Raw genomic sequence first — 16,601 nt, forward strand, 5'->3', positions numbered from 1 at the left:
CCGACGCGGCGGGTGGCTTACTCGTCGTTGGTTGACAGAAGCTGCACTCACTTCCGGGGTTGGCAAGCAAAGTAAACACAAGAATAAAACATAAAAATAAAACAACACGTACACACTCAACTGACTCTATCGTCATCATCTGAGTCGTCACTTGTTGTCATGTTCATTATGACGACATTGCTCACATTTATTTAGCTTTACTGCCAGGTAAAAATGTGCACAAAAGAAAACAGAAGATTACATTTCAATGAGCTAAAAAGTCCGATGTCCACAAATTGGCCCATCAAATTTAAAATAACATTTTAATAAAGTAGGAATGACGCCAACTTGATATGTAACAGTACTAAAAATCTTTTTAATTAACTACGTCATCAATAACCTTTTTTAGTTTACACATAATTTAAAGTATTTCTGACTTCCAGCTGTGCAACTCGTCATCAAGAAAAAAAAAACGGAGCAGAAAACGAGCAAACAGGACCCCCAATCATGTGTAACATTTTATTGACATGGATTCAAGTTACACAAATACATGGATGCATGTCAAACAAGAAATGTCAGATAAGCAGAAGGCAACCGATAACATTCGCTGTAACGATATAATGACATTTCTGAATATCTCAACAAGATTTTTGTTGATTTTGGGTCAACAGTCGGACGTAAAGCAGCAGATTTGTAGGCACTGTTGAACTTCCACAATCTCGTCGTACAAAAAGCACATGATTATCACACGCGCAAGACGATCACTCACCAATCGTGATTTCAGTAAAAAACACAGAAAGTGCATTGGGTTTTTTTTCAGTTCATGAAGGTGCGGGAACATTTGATAAGCGTTTACATTGTTGATTTCACTGAATCACAAGACAACAAATCGTAACGAATGAAAAAGTTATAAAATATTTAAAAAGGACAGAGTAAAAAAAAGACAATCAAACCAGCAGGGTCAAACTTAAAAAAAAAAATCACATTGAAGCAATTTGAAATTACACATTGCTTTCACGAGACTTTTTGTGGGTCTACTCATGATAGAAATGACGACTAAATTTTATGTTGACACATCAAAGTGGCGTCAACGGCTACATTTTCAAGATTCCTGGAGTCTTTAAACAATTTAGTGACGTCTGGATATGGCCAACATGATGGAAGACATTCTGTCTCTCTTCCCGTATGGCTTCTTGAGATTTTTTTTCTGGCTCTATTCAAGACCAAAATTCACTTTGCAGTCAATTGGCTTGAGGAGATGAATTTTCAAACCATTCCAGTGGGCGTTAAAAAATGTACATTTTCACCTGGAAGAGTACAGGTGCCAAAATTGGGGACTTCTGAGAATAATAAAGGTGTGCCTTGACCTTCGAGTGCTCCAAATGACATTTTTTTTTCTCCAGCTAGGTGCAAGTGTCGATTGGCAGATTGTTTTGTTTCGCAAGCTTCTTCGCAGCGCTCACTTTCTTACGATCCATGGTTCGAAAAAAGACATTTGGCAAAAGAGCTGCACAAAAAAAAAATCCTGGAAATGCGAGCACAAAGCACAACAGATAACGTTACTGTGGTGCCTTGAGATACGAGTCATGTGATTTTTTTGGGAGATATGAGCTGCAAAACTTTGAGAAACGAGCTCGCCGTACGGTGGCAGCAAACTCAAGTCGGAGAAAAATTCAAGTTGTGTATTTCAAACAACTCTACTTTAAGAAATGTCCCTGCTAATTTGATGCGAACACTTAACAGAAAACGCTTCAGAAATGCTAACAATCAGCATAAATTGTGCAGTGTTTAAAAACAAAAAAATACCCCAGCTAGCTTGATGCTAACATATAATGGAAAACGCCATTGACATGCTAACTGTTACCATCAACGTTTGCAGCGTTAGAAGGATATTTGAACACAAATGGTGAAGCAACACATTTTACTGCAGCCAGATGTTATGAATTGACTTTTGATTGGCTCCTACCTCAAAAAACTCCAAAGTTGCGGCGACTCGTAAGTCAAGGCACCGCTAAACGAGCAAAGTGAGTTACGAGCTTGGTCACGGAACAAATTCAACTCGTAAATCACGATTCTCCAACCAATCAGTGGCGTCTCAGAAGTTTGGCGAAGAACCCGGGGGCTTTGCCCCCACCTTCTACAACAGCGGTCTTGACTCCGCCCCCTCCCAGGAGGTCCAGTTCTGCCCCCAGCTGGTCCAGCTCCGCCTGGTCCAGCAACTCAAAGTCGTCAGTCTCGCTGTCCGACTCCTCCATCGGCTTTGGGAGTCTGAAGCCCGCCGTGGCCGCCTCCTGGACGGCGGCGGCCACGGTGGCCCGGACCATGTTCTGGACCAAGTCTAGGGCGGCACCGTCGTCAGGGGGCGGAGCGGCGCGCTTGCTCCCGACTGGCCGAGGAAGGCCAAAGACATCATCGTCGTTGTCCATGGAGGGGAAGTCGTGGAGACCCCCGGAGAACACCTCCTCTCGGTCCAGGTCTTGTGTGACGGGGTGGGCAAGGGAGGGAGGGTGTCAAAGGTCAAACATGGCGCTTTGTATTTGATTGACGTCACGTAATCAAGCTCGGTGACATAATCAGGTGGCTTGGAAGATTTTTTTTCCTTCACATTTTTAAATTATGAAACAATTGCTTCATTTATTACACTAAGATTCAAATATGATAAATATTCATTTATATTATTATTCTAATAAAAATGAAGCTCTGTATTCTCTATATTTTAGTATCACGAGTTTTGGAATATTTGTTGTATTAATTAGGCCCCTTTTCACCCCAAAATAATTATTTTTTAAAATTAAACTGTGCGATGATAAAAAAATGGCTGAATTAATTCTTTAAATGAGAACTAAATGGTGTTTATTATTCACATGAAATATTTGTTATTTTTGCATTTTAATCATCTTTTTAGTGAATATTTAGATTCCTGGGATATTTGTTGCATCAACGTAGTCTTTTCCCCCGCAATCATTTTTATTTCTTTATTCTGACCAAATTGCTTTATTTTATGATGAATGATAAAAGATTGTTAGTAAAATAAACAAAATTAGTGTTTAATCGATTATAATAGAATTAATTATACATAATAACATTTAAAAAGTCAATCAATTATTCAAACAAACTTCCATATCTTTAACATTTGTATAATAGCAATTTTTGTTTTTTAACTATAAAGTACAAATTTTCATTTAACTGAGCATCATGTTAAATATTAGGATTCAAAACTCTGTCTCGTTATTTTATGATCATTTTTAATCAATCTTCCTCTGCAACAGTATTTTATTGGCACGCATCTGACGTGGAAGTCAAAAGTCACCTTCAGAGTTCTCCGTCTGCGGCGTGTTCTCCTCCGACAGGTTCAAGTTGTCCGTCCACGTCACGTCCGACACCGACGTGTCCGACACCGACAGCTCCTCACGCGCCGCCGAGTCCAACTGATCGGCACAAAACAAAATGCACCGTCGCAAACTCGCTCAATCGGTTAGTCATTAACGTGACGGCATTGATCATCTTGATGATTCTTCACAACAAATGAAAGTCGAAGACAGATAAAGAACAAAATGCAACACTTCAAAGCTGTTTTACAACATTCCCAGGAAATCACAATGTCAGCAATGCATCCTGTAGCTTCATGCTAACACATCATGGAAAAAGCCATTGACGGGCTAACGATTAGCATCAACAGTCATGGTGCTATAATCGCTTAAACGACGAGTAATTGAACTCAAACGGTGGCGCAACACGTAGAAAAACAACGTTGCAAGACAAACGGGCAAATATTCTTCCTCTTTTGCGATCAATATGATTTCACCAGACGGACTCACTCGGAGTAGCTCGACGAAGTGAATTGAAGCATTTCGTCGTGACGCAAAAACTTTTTCATTTTTCCATTTGTGATTATATTAAACGCCGCTAACACGATGGATCACGCGCCCACCTTGGGAAACATGGACGACAGGTCCGACTCCACCGACTCCTTCTCAACCCGAGCCTTCAGGATTCTTCTCTCTGCAGGACGGCACGAGAGCGCCACAGTCCAGTTCCGCACAAAGCTAACAAACTAGCATGCATGCTATTTGTTTTAAATGTGATGTCATCACCGTGATCCTCTTTTATCTTCCGCAGCAACGCCGCCACGCCAAAGTCCAGTTTTTGCAGGGCCGGCTTCAGCCACGAGGACGCCTCCGGAGAGGACAACACGGGCCACAGGAACACAGACAACACTGAAAAAAGAATGGTCACACATTCAAAATGGTCAATTAGAAGACGCAAAATTGAGAAGAATGGCCATCGATCAATATGGAGAGCAAAATTGAGTGGAATTGACATGGATGAGAAGGAATTCATGCCGTTTCTTGAAACACGGAAAGTGGGACTGCATGAGTCCGTTACACTGCCCCCTGGTGGCCACACCAAAAGGAGCAGCACAATGAATCCAATTGAAGCATGAAATCATGACGTCCAAATGGATCATTCTTAACTTTCTATTTAAGGATGTCATTGCAATATGTTTTTGATCAAGTGAAATCTTACAAAGTAACATTTGCGATACTCAACAAAACCTTTTAGGGGCGGAGGCACTCACCGAGAAAGTAGGAGATGACGATCCCTGGAATGTAGCGTCCGAGGACAGCAAAGAAAGTGCAGAAGCTGCACACCAGCAAACAGAACTGAAGGAGAACAAGACCACACAGAGGAAGCTCATCATCATCGTCGTCATCGTCGTCGTCATCGTCGTCATAGTCATAGTCATCGTCGTCGTCATCGTCGTCGTCGTCATCGTCGTCGTCATCGTCTTCATCTTCATCTGCCGCCTCACCTTGCCGGGGTTCTGCTGCTTGAAGGCCGACGTCTCCCGCAGGAACAGCCGCAACGAGCCGCTCAGGTGCAGTTGCGAGCTCGAGTCCTGGGCCGAGTCCGGCTCCATCATCTCCCAGCTGAAAGAAACCCGACGTCGCGATCGTTACGTCTCGTGTGAAAAAGGTTTCACCCAAGCGTGTTGAGATGACTTCCAAAGTCACCGTTTCGATTTTGCTAACGTTCGCGATAATATCCCAATGCAGTCATTGTGAAATATTAGCGGTATTGACAATTCGTATCATAATACAAGAACTGTGAGATCATTCCTATTTCGGAAGAAAATAATTTACGAGACATCACTGCGTTAGTCACGATACGATATTATCACCATCTTCAGCGAATGATGAACAATAGATGCTAAAAATGGAGATCATCGTACATTGCCAACAACGGCAAAAAGATTACCACACGGTAATTGCGCAATAACGGACGACCAACGGTGTGACTCGTGAAATAATATTCTGACGATACTCGGAACAAATGATCAAAATGCGCAAATGATGAAAATGAAGTGAAAAGAAAACGACGACGATGACGTTTTGCCAAGGAGACCAACGTCACAATATGGCGTTAAATAAATGTAAGATATTCCGGATGTCTTGCGCAAACGTTCGATGATACAAAATGTTACAATATAATCTCCACCGAGTCCGGCAACAAAACAAATCGGATCGAAGGGGAAAAAAAACATCTGCGGAACTCCCGACGCGATCTCGTCACGCTATTTTGGTCACATTGCGACGAGCGATTGGCAAATATTTCACGTGATCGAGAAAAAACACGGACGGGAAGGCAGCATTCCATGCCGTGCGTTTGCCGACGATGGATTTTGCCAACATTTGTAACTCGCGATACAACATCATCCTGCCGTCCAAATTGAATCGCGATCGTGAAAGACGACCGATGGAACTCACGAGAAGAGGTCACGAGCATATTTTCGTAAGACGCCTGCTTCTGCGCTCGTACCTCAGTCTTGCTTCACGCTCTCGAGGTTTCACCCAAGAAAAGAAAAAGAAAAAATGTCAATTCCGAGCGTGTTCCAACGGCAGCTGCGGCGCGACGCGGTGGCGATGCGTGTTTACGCTCAATGAAGTGCGGCTCGTCTATTTGAAGGCCGGCGTGCTAAAAATAACAACGGTCACACTACTCGGTGACGAAGGCCGACAGCACGACGACACCCCTCGTACACGCAAACACACACACACACACACACATATTCATTCACACAAGCACTGACACTCATTCACCCAAACAAACAAACAAACTTTCACACACACACACGTTTAGATAGAAGAAGACTTACACGTACAGACATCAATTCTCATAAACATTCACAAAAACACACACACGCATTCACACACACGAATGTGTGTGTGCGCTCCTTGTTACCTTCCCAGTGAATCTACTTAAAAACTTGAATATTTTTAAATATTTGATTGCTTTAGACTGACAGCTGATGATTTTCATTCTACTTTGTGTTTTTAAATATGAAAAGATGAAAATGATTTTCATTTGTTTCTTTGCTTGTTTGTTTATTTGGTTTACTCGTCCAATCAGAGCGCTCGTTGAGGAACGCACCCCCTTCTCGGCCGGCGCCCGATTGGGTCGACCGTCTGGCGGTGCCAAAGACGTTTCCGGATGTGAGCAACACGCACGCACGCACGCACGCACTCTCACCGTTCAGGTTTCACAAGTGTTGGGACACTTGAGTTCTCTCTTGCGGGAACATTCGACACGTCTTTCCTCGAAGACCACCACATCACGCTCCGCGGGTCACACGATGTTGTTGCGCTCGCTTATGACACGCGCGAACACGCACCCGTGCGTGCGTTCACGTGTTGCCGCAGCAACGGGCCTTGATTGTCAGCTACAAGAGGATCACATGATGTTTGCACACTTGTGCGACACACACACACACACACACACGATGAGGTCGGTGACATTTGCGTGTGCGCGTGTTCAAAGGCGTCGTCAGCTGTCAGCGGCTCTAATCTCCCACAATCCTTCGCATGAGAGCGCAAGGCAGTCACATGACGCTGGACGGACAGACGCAGGTGACAAATAACAACAACATGACAGCGACAGGCGCGACAACCGCGTGGAGGACAGACGCACAAACACAGCTACCGAGTGACCCAACTGACGAGGGACAACCGCATGGCTCTGCATTAGCGCCGCCTTTTTAGCTTAATGCTAACTAAGAGTGTAAAACAACATAGCCAGGCTACAAAAGTTAGCATCAGTGTTGCAGCGTTGCAACCCTTAAAGCGACGGATATTTTTTTTATTTGTGGAGCAAAACGTGTCGACAGTCAACACAACTGAATGACGTTTCATTCGCTGGCCTCTTTTATGACCTTTTTAAATTTCGATGATGAAACCCGACACTTATTATTGGATTATATTTTCCTGTATTCAAAATAGGAAACCCACAATTCTCATGGTCGTATATTCTTTATCCTCCGCAAGGAACAAGTAATACTTCAGCAGTTTCCGAAGAAACTGAGAAAAGTGCCCCCCCTGGTGGTCAGGGTGTGCACACCACAAGAAACTAATCCATTGAACTAAAGCAAAAACATTTAATGACGTCATCGCGGCCTTTTGTATGTCATTCACATGAGACAGTTGCACCGTAACGCCCCCCCGCCCACCGACACCGTCACCCCATTGCAAAAGCAAAAGTAACAAGTGGACGTACCGCACCCAGCAAATCTTTTTAATCGTGAACACAATTGTAAGACAGTCCAATGTTTTTGGGCTCGCGTGCAAGATTTTCTTACCTTGCCGACAGGCTGCCCCGCACGCCGTCTCCTGCAAACAACACAAAAAAGCAGGATTTCTTCATCTGACTTTTGAAAGCAGCCGACTGGATCAAAGCACGACTGAAAGCAGCGACTCGATTTGATTTCAAGTCTGGCAACGAGACGTTTGTGACCTTTGCTTCGGGAGCCGATCGCATCCTTGACGGTCGCCATGACAACCACCAGCACCAGCAGGACGGCGACCAAGCAGTACGTTCGCATCCAGCTGTGGGCCAACAACCTGCACGGAGCGCATTTACGTGAGGACCGCGGCGCGCCTTAAGATACAAGTGCAATCTGTTCCGTCGACATGCTCGCAACTCAAATCACCAACTACTCGCAAGGAAAACTTTTGACGCCGGAATTTGTTTTTTGCCTTATGTGCTGGTGGCCGATATCGGCATCCTTGAGCAGTACCCGATGTCTTGAAATAAGGTCGGCAGCGACCCAATGCCAAGACGTGCTCACCCATTCTTATGTAAAACAATATCTGTATATCTAATTTTTATGCGGTCTCTCGATATGGCGGCGTACTTTCACAGTAGCACATTATAAAATTTGACATCGTGATGAAAGAAGACTCACTCAATTTATCTCAATCGGTTTTCTTTTTTACGAGTGGTACCAGAACGAACAAACGTCGAAGAAAAAGAGCCGTGATTGGCTACAACTCACGTCACTGGCGGAGCGGGGGGTTGGAGTGGGGTGGTTTGCAGGGGCACTGCCCCCCCCCCCCCACACTGGAATATGCTCAGGGCCAGATAATTGACTTTTGGCTGATTTCCGATTCTTTTCCAGTAATTATTTTCCCAACATCTCCCAGAGGGAACATAAAACAAATTGGTGTTTTCTGAAGAATTTGGGGGGGTTTGTCAATTTTTTTTGGGCCGCCTGAGATATCCTTGACCCCTCCCACAAGGAAAAACATCCTAGCTCCGCCAGTGACTCTCGTCCAATCACTCCGCACGCACTCAGACCGGAGCCAGTTTGTCAGTCATCAATGTCCATTTGCTCGTTCCATCTTTAAAAAAACGAAATTTGCATCGCCAACCCTGGGCAGAGATACAATCAACAATGAATTGAAATGAGCAAACCAATGCCAGCAGTGACTCTCGTTGACATGGCAACCAGCCCAGTTTGTCTGGCAATAAGTGCCATGACACGAATCACATGACCTGGAAGCGCTCCATTGGTTTTCTGTGACCGGCTGCCGACCAGACTCGGGTGACTCCGGGTTACCCGATGGTGACCCGAATGAGGACAAACGCGATGGTGGATGAATTCAATGAGTCATTCTGATCAATGATGTCATTCACGAGTCGTTTCCAAATGTGAGGAACACGTTTCAAACAACGCTCATATTCCTTTTGTTCATATTCATAAAATATTCAGACATCCTCCATATTTTATGTATACCATTGGAAATATTGTTTTGAAGGCCACAGAAAGAGAAAGTATGATGAAGCATGAATGGAATGAAAAAGCATAAAAACCTCAACAGAAATCAAGTTTTGCAATGATTAGATTATAAAATAGCGGCAAATTAAATGGAATAGTCCTAAAGCTCGTGTGGAAGTGTTATAATGTTGATGTTGATGTTGATTGTCTGCGTCATGCTGCCGACTTACCAGATCGCCGCGTTGGCTGCAGCAAACAAGGCAAAAGTCGTTCCCGCTCTCCGCTTCCAGTCCACCAGGCCGGACCGGAGACCCCCAACGGACCGGCCGCGGGGGGACTCCGCCCGCGTCCCGGTTGCCAGGCCGGGGGGGGCCTCCTCCGCGCCGCCGCCAGAGCTTGCTGCTTCCCGGTTTGCGAGCATCCTCAGCGTCAATGCGCGCTAACTGCGGCGCACTTCCGGTGGTGGCCTTTTAAAATAAAACTCAACTCTTCAGGACCGGAAGTGAAAAAACAAAACAAATAAATATTCTCTTTTCATACATTACGCCTTCGTCACATTTTCAAATCATTTCTAGGTTGCTTAATCAAAGCATTGAGGATAATAATTCTTTTTTAATTCTTAATCTTTTTTAAGAAATCGCCGCACCAGAGGAAGAATATCCTATCAGAAATCCGGACAGACGATGTGTCAATCATTTTAAGAATACGGAAGGACAAAAAAAATCAAGGATTAAATCATAATGGAGAAATTGTTTTGTTTTTTTTTTTGCTTTTGCGAAGCACAACAAAATAGAAAATAGTACTACAAATGCAAGTTATAACTCCACCGTGCAGAGTGAATTCATATATCAACAACACTCTGAAACACGGCTGACCTCTCTGGGCCAGTTCGAAGATGGACTCACGCAAAGCGGAAAAAGTCGGCTGTGGTCTGACGAGACCACATTTCAAAATCACGTTTGAAAATCGTGGCTGCCAAAGCATGTCAACATCCTAGTAGCACCTTGAAGGACCCCCGTGAGTGTGCGTGTGCGTGTGTGTGCGTGCGCACGTTTGCGTATGCGCTTGGCCAAACGGACAGGAGGTCACTTTGTGTGCCAGCCACTAATTGGAGCGAATTTGACTGAGCAAGAAAAGAGCCGGCTCGAAAATTCCAGCGCTGCTCGGCACAGGCCGGCCTTTGTTATCCTTTGCCTTCTATTTGTCCGCTTGTGTGCTGTGTTCACAGTTATCTCTCGCTCGCTCACACGCTCCCCCTTGAAAGGGTCTTTGCCCCCCCCCCCCCCCAAAAGCGACGCTCACCGACCAGCTCACAAGGCGGGAACCTCACCGGGGGCTTCGGCCAGCCGGCAAAACCACCTGCGCGATGATCCTGAAGCCTCCGGCGGCGTCGCCACTTGTCTTCATGAGCGGGAACATGGTGACCCCTGATTGGTCGTCCAGGGTCGTCTGAGCCTGGAGCCCATTTGCCGGGAATCGCCTGCAGAGCTTCAGTCAGGTTGGTCACGTGACTTAAGTCGCCAATTTGAGGACTTGCTTGGCTAACGACTTCATCTGACTTTGACTTGGTTTCTCCGGGGACGCAACGCCACTTGACGACGCCTTCTCATTTTTCGGAGAAATTCTGCATTTTCAAGATCACGTGTCATTTGTCGGCTTTTGGGGAGAAAAGCAATTTGGGGGCGTGGCTCGCACAAAGCAAGTATTGTGCAATATCGTCGTAGCGAGCGACAAGTATTAGATTTGACGCAAGACGACTTTTGGTTGACGTGAATTCGTCGAGCAGAAAGTTTCGGAGAGAACGGCTCCAGACTTGTTTTCGTTTCCATCCGGTTTTGACTTCAAACTTGCCCAATCCAAGTAAGGACTTGACTTTCGTGAGGACTCCGATTTCCTCGCTTGAGATCGCCGTCACGGTGAACGCGAACATCCGAGCGGGTGCCTCGACCAGCACGACCATTTCCCAGATACGTTGCAGATAAAAATGCGAGCGTCGTGTCGAGAAGGGCTTTCGCTACAAAAATCGTGTCACTCGATGTGGCCCAGAATCTCTTCTTCTTCTCGCCTTGCTTGCTTTTTGCCGCCCTAACTCGCAACTTTCACCTTACGCCTCCAGCTCGATTGCCGATCGAGATGATCGAGGACGTGAGCAGCCACGTGGAGCGTCAGAGCGTGGAGGAACTGGAGTGCAAGATTTGCTACTGCGCTTACAACCTGGGCAACCGCCGGCCCAAAGTTCTGGAGTGCCGCCACCGCCTGTGCGCCAAGTGCCTGGCCAAGATCCAAGACCTGGGAGAGTCGCCCCCCCGCACCGTCGTCTGCCCCTTCTGCCGCTACGTGAGCGGGCCGCTCGGCGACGCCGCCAGCTGCCTGCCGGACGACTACAACCTGCTGACCGCGCTGGCGCTGGCGAGCCGCAACCCGTGGGCCCAGCGGAATCTTCATTTCCACCGAGACGAGCTCCTCTTGGACCCGCGCCACCTGAGCTCCTTGATGGCAAGCGAAGCGAGCGCCTCGCCGCCTTCCTCCGCCTCCGCTCACTCGGCCGTCCGAGGCTCGCCTAACTTTGTGGTCATCGCCATCATGGAGCCCCCGCCGCCGCCGGCGACGTCCGCGGTCCAGGATCGGCCCGGCGGGGCGCTGGTCTCCAGTCGGGGGTTGGGCTCTTCCAGCCAGGACTCCATGGCGTCCGTCACGCCGAGGTGGACGTTGTGGAACTGCGCCGCCCTGCTGTGCCAGACGTCGGCGCGGGTTCTGGTGTGGGTTCTGGGCCTGCTGTACTTCAGCTCGCTGCCCATGGGGGTCTACCTGCTCATCATGCAGCAGGCCACCGTGGGGGTCCTGCTGGTCAGCCTGGTCCCGGCCAGCCTCGTCATGGTCATGGTCTACGGCTTCTGCCGGTGTGTGTGCCACGAGGTGTGGAACTGCGTGCCGGCAGAGCGGGACCGCTTGTAACACGGAAAACGCTCCGCCGACGTCTTCAAAGTTGCAAATTGAAATTTCACTGCAGAGGCACCTTGACTTCTTTTGAATAGTTTTGAGTCGAGGCATCATTTGCTCCCGACGATCGGCTTTTAAAAAATGTTTCTCGCATTCCGAGCGGGGCGAGGGCTCGCCCAGAAGTTGCGGAGACGCCGGCTCGAGTAACGTCATGTGGTCCGCTCGGACAAACGGCGTTGCATCTCGACGTCTACGCAGTCTCAACGCTCATGGAGACCTCGCGTTCGTCTCCGAGACCTGCCGCAGACTTTAAGAAGATCTCAGAAAAAACAGCCTGGCGACCCGTCTCGTCTCCAGGAGATGTCGCACAGACTCGAGTCGCAAGGCGGGGGAAATAAATTCTTCCAATGTGCCGTCACTCAAGTCACCGTCGCTGTTGCACGCTCCAACATTTGGCATGACCTGTTCAACACGCAAATACAAAATGATGTCACCCAGACGTTGATGTCAATCACGAGGCCACACCTCTTAAAGGCACACTACAAATTTCACAGCTGTCGCCGTGTCCGGACCAAGAGGAATTAACCGTTAAAAAAAATTGTTTAGGAATTTTCAATTGGATCTACAAAACAGATGGGCGATGATTTTTATTTTTTTAACAATACTAATCTTTTTAAAAACACAAGAAAAAAAATGTTTTTCTTTTTTTTTTTGGACATCCAAAAGATGGCACTTAGTGACAATTGAAATATTGTCGCACGTCTGAAATGATTATTCCTACGACTATTTTTTTTCCGCGACGTCGACATTTTGTGACGTTTGCGGAGAACGTTTACGATGTGAAGTTTGTCTTTTAAATATTTGTTCATTTCGATTAAACAGAAAGAGAATAAAACTTGAATGCACCCTCCATCTTTTTTGGATCCTTTCAATGTGTGTGCATGCATTTTTGTGTGCACATTTCGTGTGACTGTGCGTCAGTTTGAATGCAATTTGTGTTTTTTGTGCGCACGTGCTGTGCCATTTTTTTGTGTCTGAGTGCATTTGTGAGTGTGTGTGCATGTTTTTGTGAACACAGTATATAAACAAATAAATGTTTTTGTGCGTGTGTCCATTTTTTGCTTTAGTTTTTTGTGTACTCATTCAAAGTTGAGTCAGGCAGAGTTTTATTTTTTCATGTATTGAAACATGGTTTTCAGTTTTCATGGATACATGTTCCCTGTTTGTCTTCGGACCGTGACTACATCGGCCTACTGGCCACAAATTTATTTTTCACTCCTTTGTGTGGAAGCTCATCTTCCAGGAAATGATGAACGCTTCCATTCTGTGTGAGTGCATGCGTGCAAGTCTGCATAAGTTTTCCCTTCAAAGCAGGCGCGCAAAATTTGAACATCCTGACACCAACAACAACAAAAGTAACGGCGGCTTCACGATTTTCTTCCCAACATGCATCAGTGTTACCCGAGTCCTCACGAGAGTTCCCGCTTGTCATCCAGTTCGTCGTCCGTGTCTGCCGAAGAAAAGAGAGAAGGAGTAACGTTTGCTGTCGCGTGCAGTTCACCAAAAGCGCACTAGAGGGCGCTCACCTGCCACCGACTCAGGCGGCGAGTAGAACTGGCCGTCAGACAAGGCGCCCGCTCCCGAACCGAGGAGAGCGGCTCGCTCTGCGGCGGCGTCTGGCAGTAAACGGTACCCTGACGAAGTCCACGTGGGAAAAAAGAAAAAAAAAAAAACTTGAGAGGGGGCACGAGCAAAGGGGACAGGACAAGCGGAGAGATGGCTCGCTCACGGTTGTCGTCGTCGGCCTCTTGTGGAAGAACCTTGAAGTCCAACAGCCAGGTTTCGATCCAGGCCAGCACGAAGGAGATTATGGGCAGCAGGTACCCGAAAGCACCCTGAGACAGCAGCTGCAAAGAAGAACGCAAAGGAAGACGGATGGACGGGAAATGTTTGCCAATGTTGTTGTTGAGGCCGTACCTTCGATAAAATCACTTTGACGATGAGGAAGGCACAGCTGACTGAAGTGGTGATCTGAGCAAAACACAACCAGAAAGACTCTCACCAAAATGTCTGCGAGTGCGTTCATGTGCTTGCTCTTGTTTGTGTTTTAGTGTGACTTTGTGAGCAGTTTTTGCACGTGTGTTAAGTGTTTTTGGGTGTGCACGTGCGTTCGTGTGACTTTTGTGTGTTTTTGCCTGAAAATGCGCGCGTGTGATTGTGCGCGTGAGCACGTGTACTCACAGCCACCGCCCACCAGTGTCTCAACCTGCAGACAGCGTAGGCCAAGATGAGGACAGCAAATCGGAACACGGCCAGAAGCTGAGTGGGTGGAGCCAAGGAAGGAAGAGGGCGACATGGAGCAGGAAGACAAAGTTGAGGGATTTTTTCTTTTCTCTAAAGTTGACTCAAAAGTTAAAAAAAAAATGTAATGATTTTTTTTTTGCTCACAAAGATGTCGAAGAAGGAGCCGTGGTAGTTGTAGTGGACAACTTCCTGGTTCAGCTGCTGGGGAAGGCCGCCGTTCACCTGGCACACACAAAGTACCCACTGGAATGTTTGCAAAAAATGAGCACCAGTTTCACCCACACGTGAATGGGCCGACATGTGCACCGATGGAGGGCACACAAAAAACGTCTCAAGGAGCCACGATGAAATTTTAACAGTTTGCTTTCACACTCAAACGTGCGCTCTGGAAAGTGAAGACATTCAAATCTGCGGCACCTATTTCACAGATGGACAAAGAACTGTGCGGGAATGTCGATCATTAGAGGATTCACAAAAACAGTCATGAGGACCCATGTTTGAATCGTGACGAGAAGGCAGACATTTTGGTTTGAAGCTGCCATTTCGCCGCCTGCAAAGTTGAAAACAAAAACTAAATCTGAGCGCCACAGAATCAATTTGACGGCCACGTCTATCATCACAGGACACACAAAAAAAGTCTCAAGGACCCACGCTCCCAAAAACCTTCAGGAAATCGGTCATCTTGGTTCATTGCAGCCGTTTCTGTGAATTTGTGTCCTCAACAGATTAGATGTGAGTGACCATCTGATTGCGGCAATCCGCATCAGCTGTGTGAAGGCGCACAGAACGGGGATTGACAGGATGGTGCGAAAACGGCACAACCAAGCCAAGCGCTCTTACATTGAGTTCGATGATCCACAGTAAAGTGACGAACAGGAGATCGAATGTGACGAACAGGCAAAACGTCCGCCTGACATCCGAGATGCACTTCTTCTTCTTCTCCTCCTCGTACGAGTCCACGTGGGCCTGGAGGGGTGTCGAGCTCCTGGCCCCGTAGCCCGCCGTTGCACGAGAGTCGGCGCTGCTGCTGCATCGGCTGTCCATGGTGGCGCAGGCTCTGCCGGCTGGCTGGTGTGGAGTCAACGTGGTCAACACGCGTGCCGGCTCTGCTGCACGTCACATGACTGCATCTGCACACACGAGACAATTAGCATTGTTAGCACGCACATGCGACAAACTAAGCAAGCTCATCTTTTACGGTTCTCATAACGACGCTGAAGATCAGCCGTCTTCTTCCTCATTTGATACCACATCGGATTGTGCCTCACAAGCCAAGAAATTCACAGGTCAACTTTGATGGGGTCGGGAGCGGACAATTTTTATGAATAAGGCCGGAGGGTCGAGGTCGGAATGGTACCGAGATCACGGCCAGCGGGCAGGGGACAAACCGCTAAACAAGAGTCAAGTGCCCAGCTCTGTTTTTCGCTATATCTCAGGGATTTTGAGGCCATCAAAAAAAAAAAAAAAAAAGGCAGACCGGCATGGAAAAAGTAGCGAGTTTAATAATTTCATTAAATGAAAAGAGAATGTCACAATTGCATAAGTTCTGTTTGGGAGCCAGCATGAGCACTGCTAAAGCATGCTGTGATGTATCCCTATGGGGATCATCATCATCATCCTCCTCGGCCCATTTGCGACACAATTAATTCGGAACCGAGAGAGCACAGGATGTGGGTCATGTTCAAAAGAACCGCAGATGAAGACTGAGAAGAAACACAAAGGAGAAAATTGAAGGAGGAGAAATTCTTCGCTGTAGACACGACCAAACAATGATGTCATGTTCCTCTCCTCTTCATCAGGATGACAATGATGATGACGATGACGATGATGATCGTCCTCTCGTCAAGTGAGGATGATTGAGAAGCAGAAACTCATTTGGGCCGAAACGAAACAGAAACAAGTCAACACACTAAACGCGTCGTCATCGTCGCTCTGACATCGAAGCTTAATAAACGTACAAATAAAAAAAGAAAACCTTCCCCTTCATTCGCGACTTGCCTTTCAAACGCGCTTCAAGGTTGTCTCGTTTGTTGTTGTTTCGTGTGTTTGTCCGAAGAATCTTCAGCAGGTTGCAGTCGTCGTAACGACAATTGGCTTCATTTTAACTTGACACTCGCTTCCTTCCGGCTCGGACAGATGCAACCGGAAGTTGATGGCGCGGAGCATTCTGGGAGGTGGTGTTTACATTGGCAGTTCAGACCTCGCGTCTCCTTGACCTCATACCATCTAACGCGCGGACACGGGCACGCGGACAAACACTAACGTGCGCGCACGCACTCAACCAAACGCACACAAAACACGTACACTTTCATACACGCTCGTACTT

The 16,601-nt window shown here is 46.9% G+C and overlaps 3 protein-coding genes across 3 annotated transcripts; 1 reads left to right on the top strand and 2 right to left on the bottom strand.

Moving 5' to 3' along the window:
• Window positions 1-486: 486 nt before the first annotated feature.
• Window positions 487-9,836, bottom strand: retreg1 (reticulophagy regulator 1). Its single transcript, XM_088311366.1, has 9 exons — window positions 9,262-9,836; window positions 7,768-7,874; window positions 7,613-7,643; window positions 4,793-4,910; window positions 4,559-4,643; window positions 4,074-4,196; window positions 3,911-3,981; window positions 3,290-3,407; window positions 487-2,455 (listed from the first exon to the last, which is right to left on the bottom strand). Exons 1-9 carry the CDS (start codon window positions 9,450-9,452, stop codon window positions 2,064-2,066), a joined length of 1,236 nt encoding a protein of 411 aa, XP_088167492.1. The 5' UTR covers window positions 9,453-9,836; the 3' UTR covers window positions 487-2,063.
• Window positions 9,837-10,348: 512 nt separating this feature from the next.
• rnf182 (ring finger protein 182) lies at window positions 10,349-12,985 on the top strand. The gene is made up of 2 exons (XM_088311368.1): window positions 10,349-10,529; window positions 11,148-12,985. Exon 2 carries the CDS (start codon window positions 11,165-11,167, stop codon window positions 11,984-11,986), a length of 822 nt encoding a protein of 273 aa, XP_088167494.1. The 5' UTR covers window positions 10,349-10,529; window positions 11,148-11,164; the 3' UTR covers window positions 11,987-12,985.
• A 135-nt stretch (window positions 12,986-13,120) lies between these two features.
• Window positions 13,121-16,432, bottom strand: stard3nl (STARD3 N-terminal like). The gene is made up of 8 exons (XM_088311369.1): window positions 16,274-16,432; window positions 15,116-15,405; window positions 14,420-14,497; window positions 14,213-14,290; window positions 13,949-14,002; window positions 13,761-13,878; window positions 13,558-13,665; window positions 13,121-13,481 (listed from the first exon to the last, which is right to left on the bottom strand). The coding sequence occupies exons 2-8, from the start codon at window positions 15,317-15,319 to the stop codon at window positions 13,441-13,443; spliced, it is 681 nt and encodes a 226-aa protein (XP_088167495.1). The 5' UTR covers window positions 15,320-15,405; window positions 16,274-16,432; the 3' UTR covers window positions 13,121-13,440.
• Window positions 16,433-16,601: the final 169 nt, after the last annotated feature.

Source organism: Idiotropiscis lumnitzeri, chromosome 12 (assembly GCF_059441095.1).
Source record: "Idiotropiscis lumnitzeri isolate Australia: NSW breed Sydney's pygmy pipehorse chromosome 12, RoL_Ilum_1.0, whole genome shotgun sequence".
Taxonomy (NCBI): Eukaryota; Metazoa; Chordata; class Actinopteri; order Syngnathiformes; family Syngnathidae; genus Idiotropiscis; species Idiotropiscis lumnitzeri.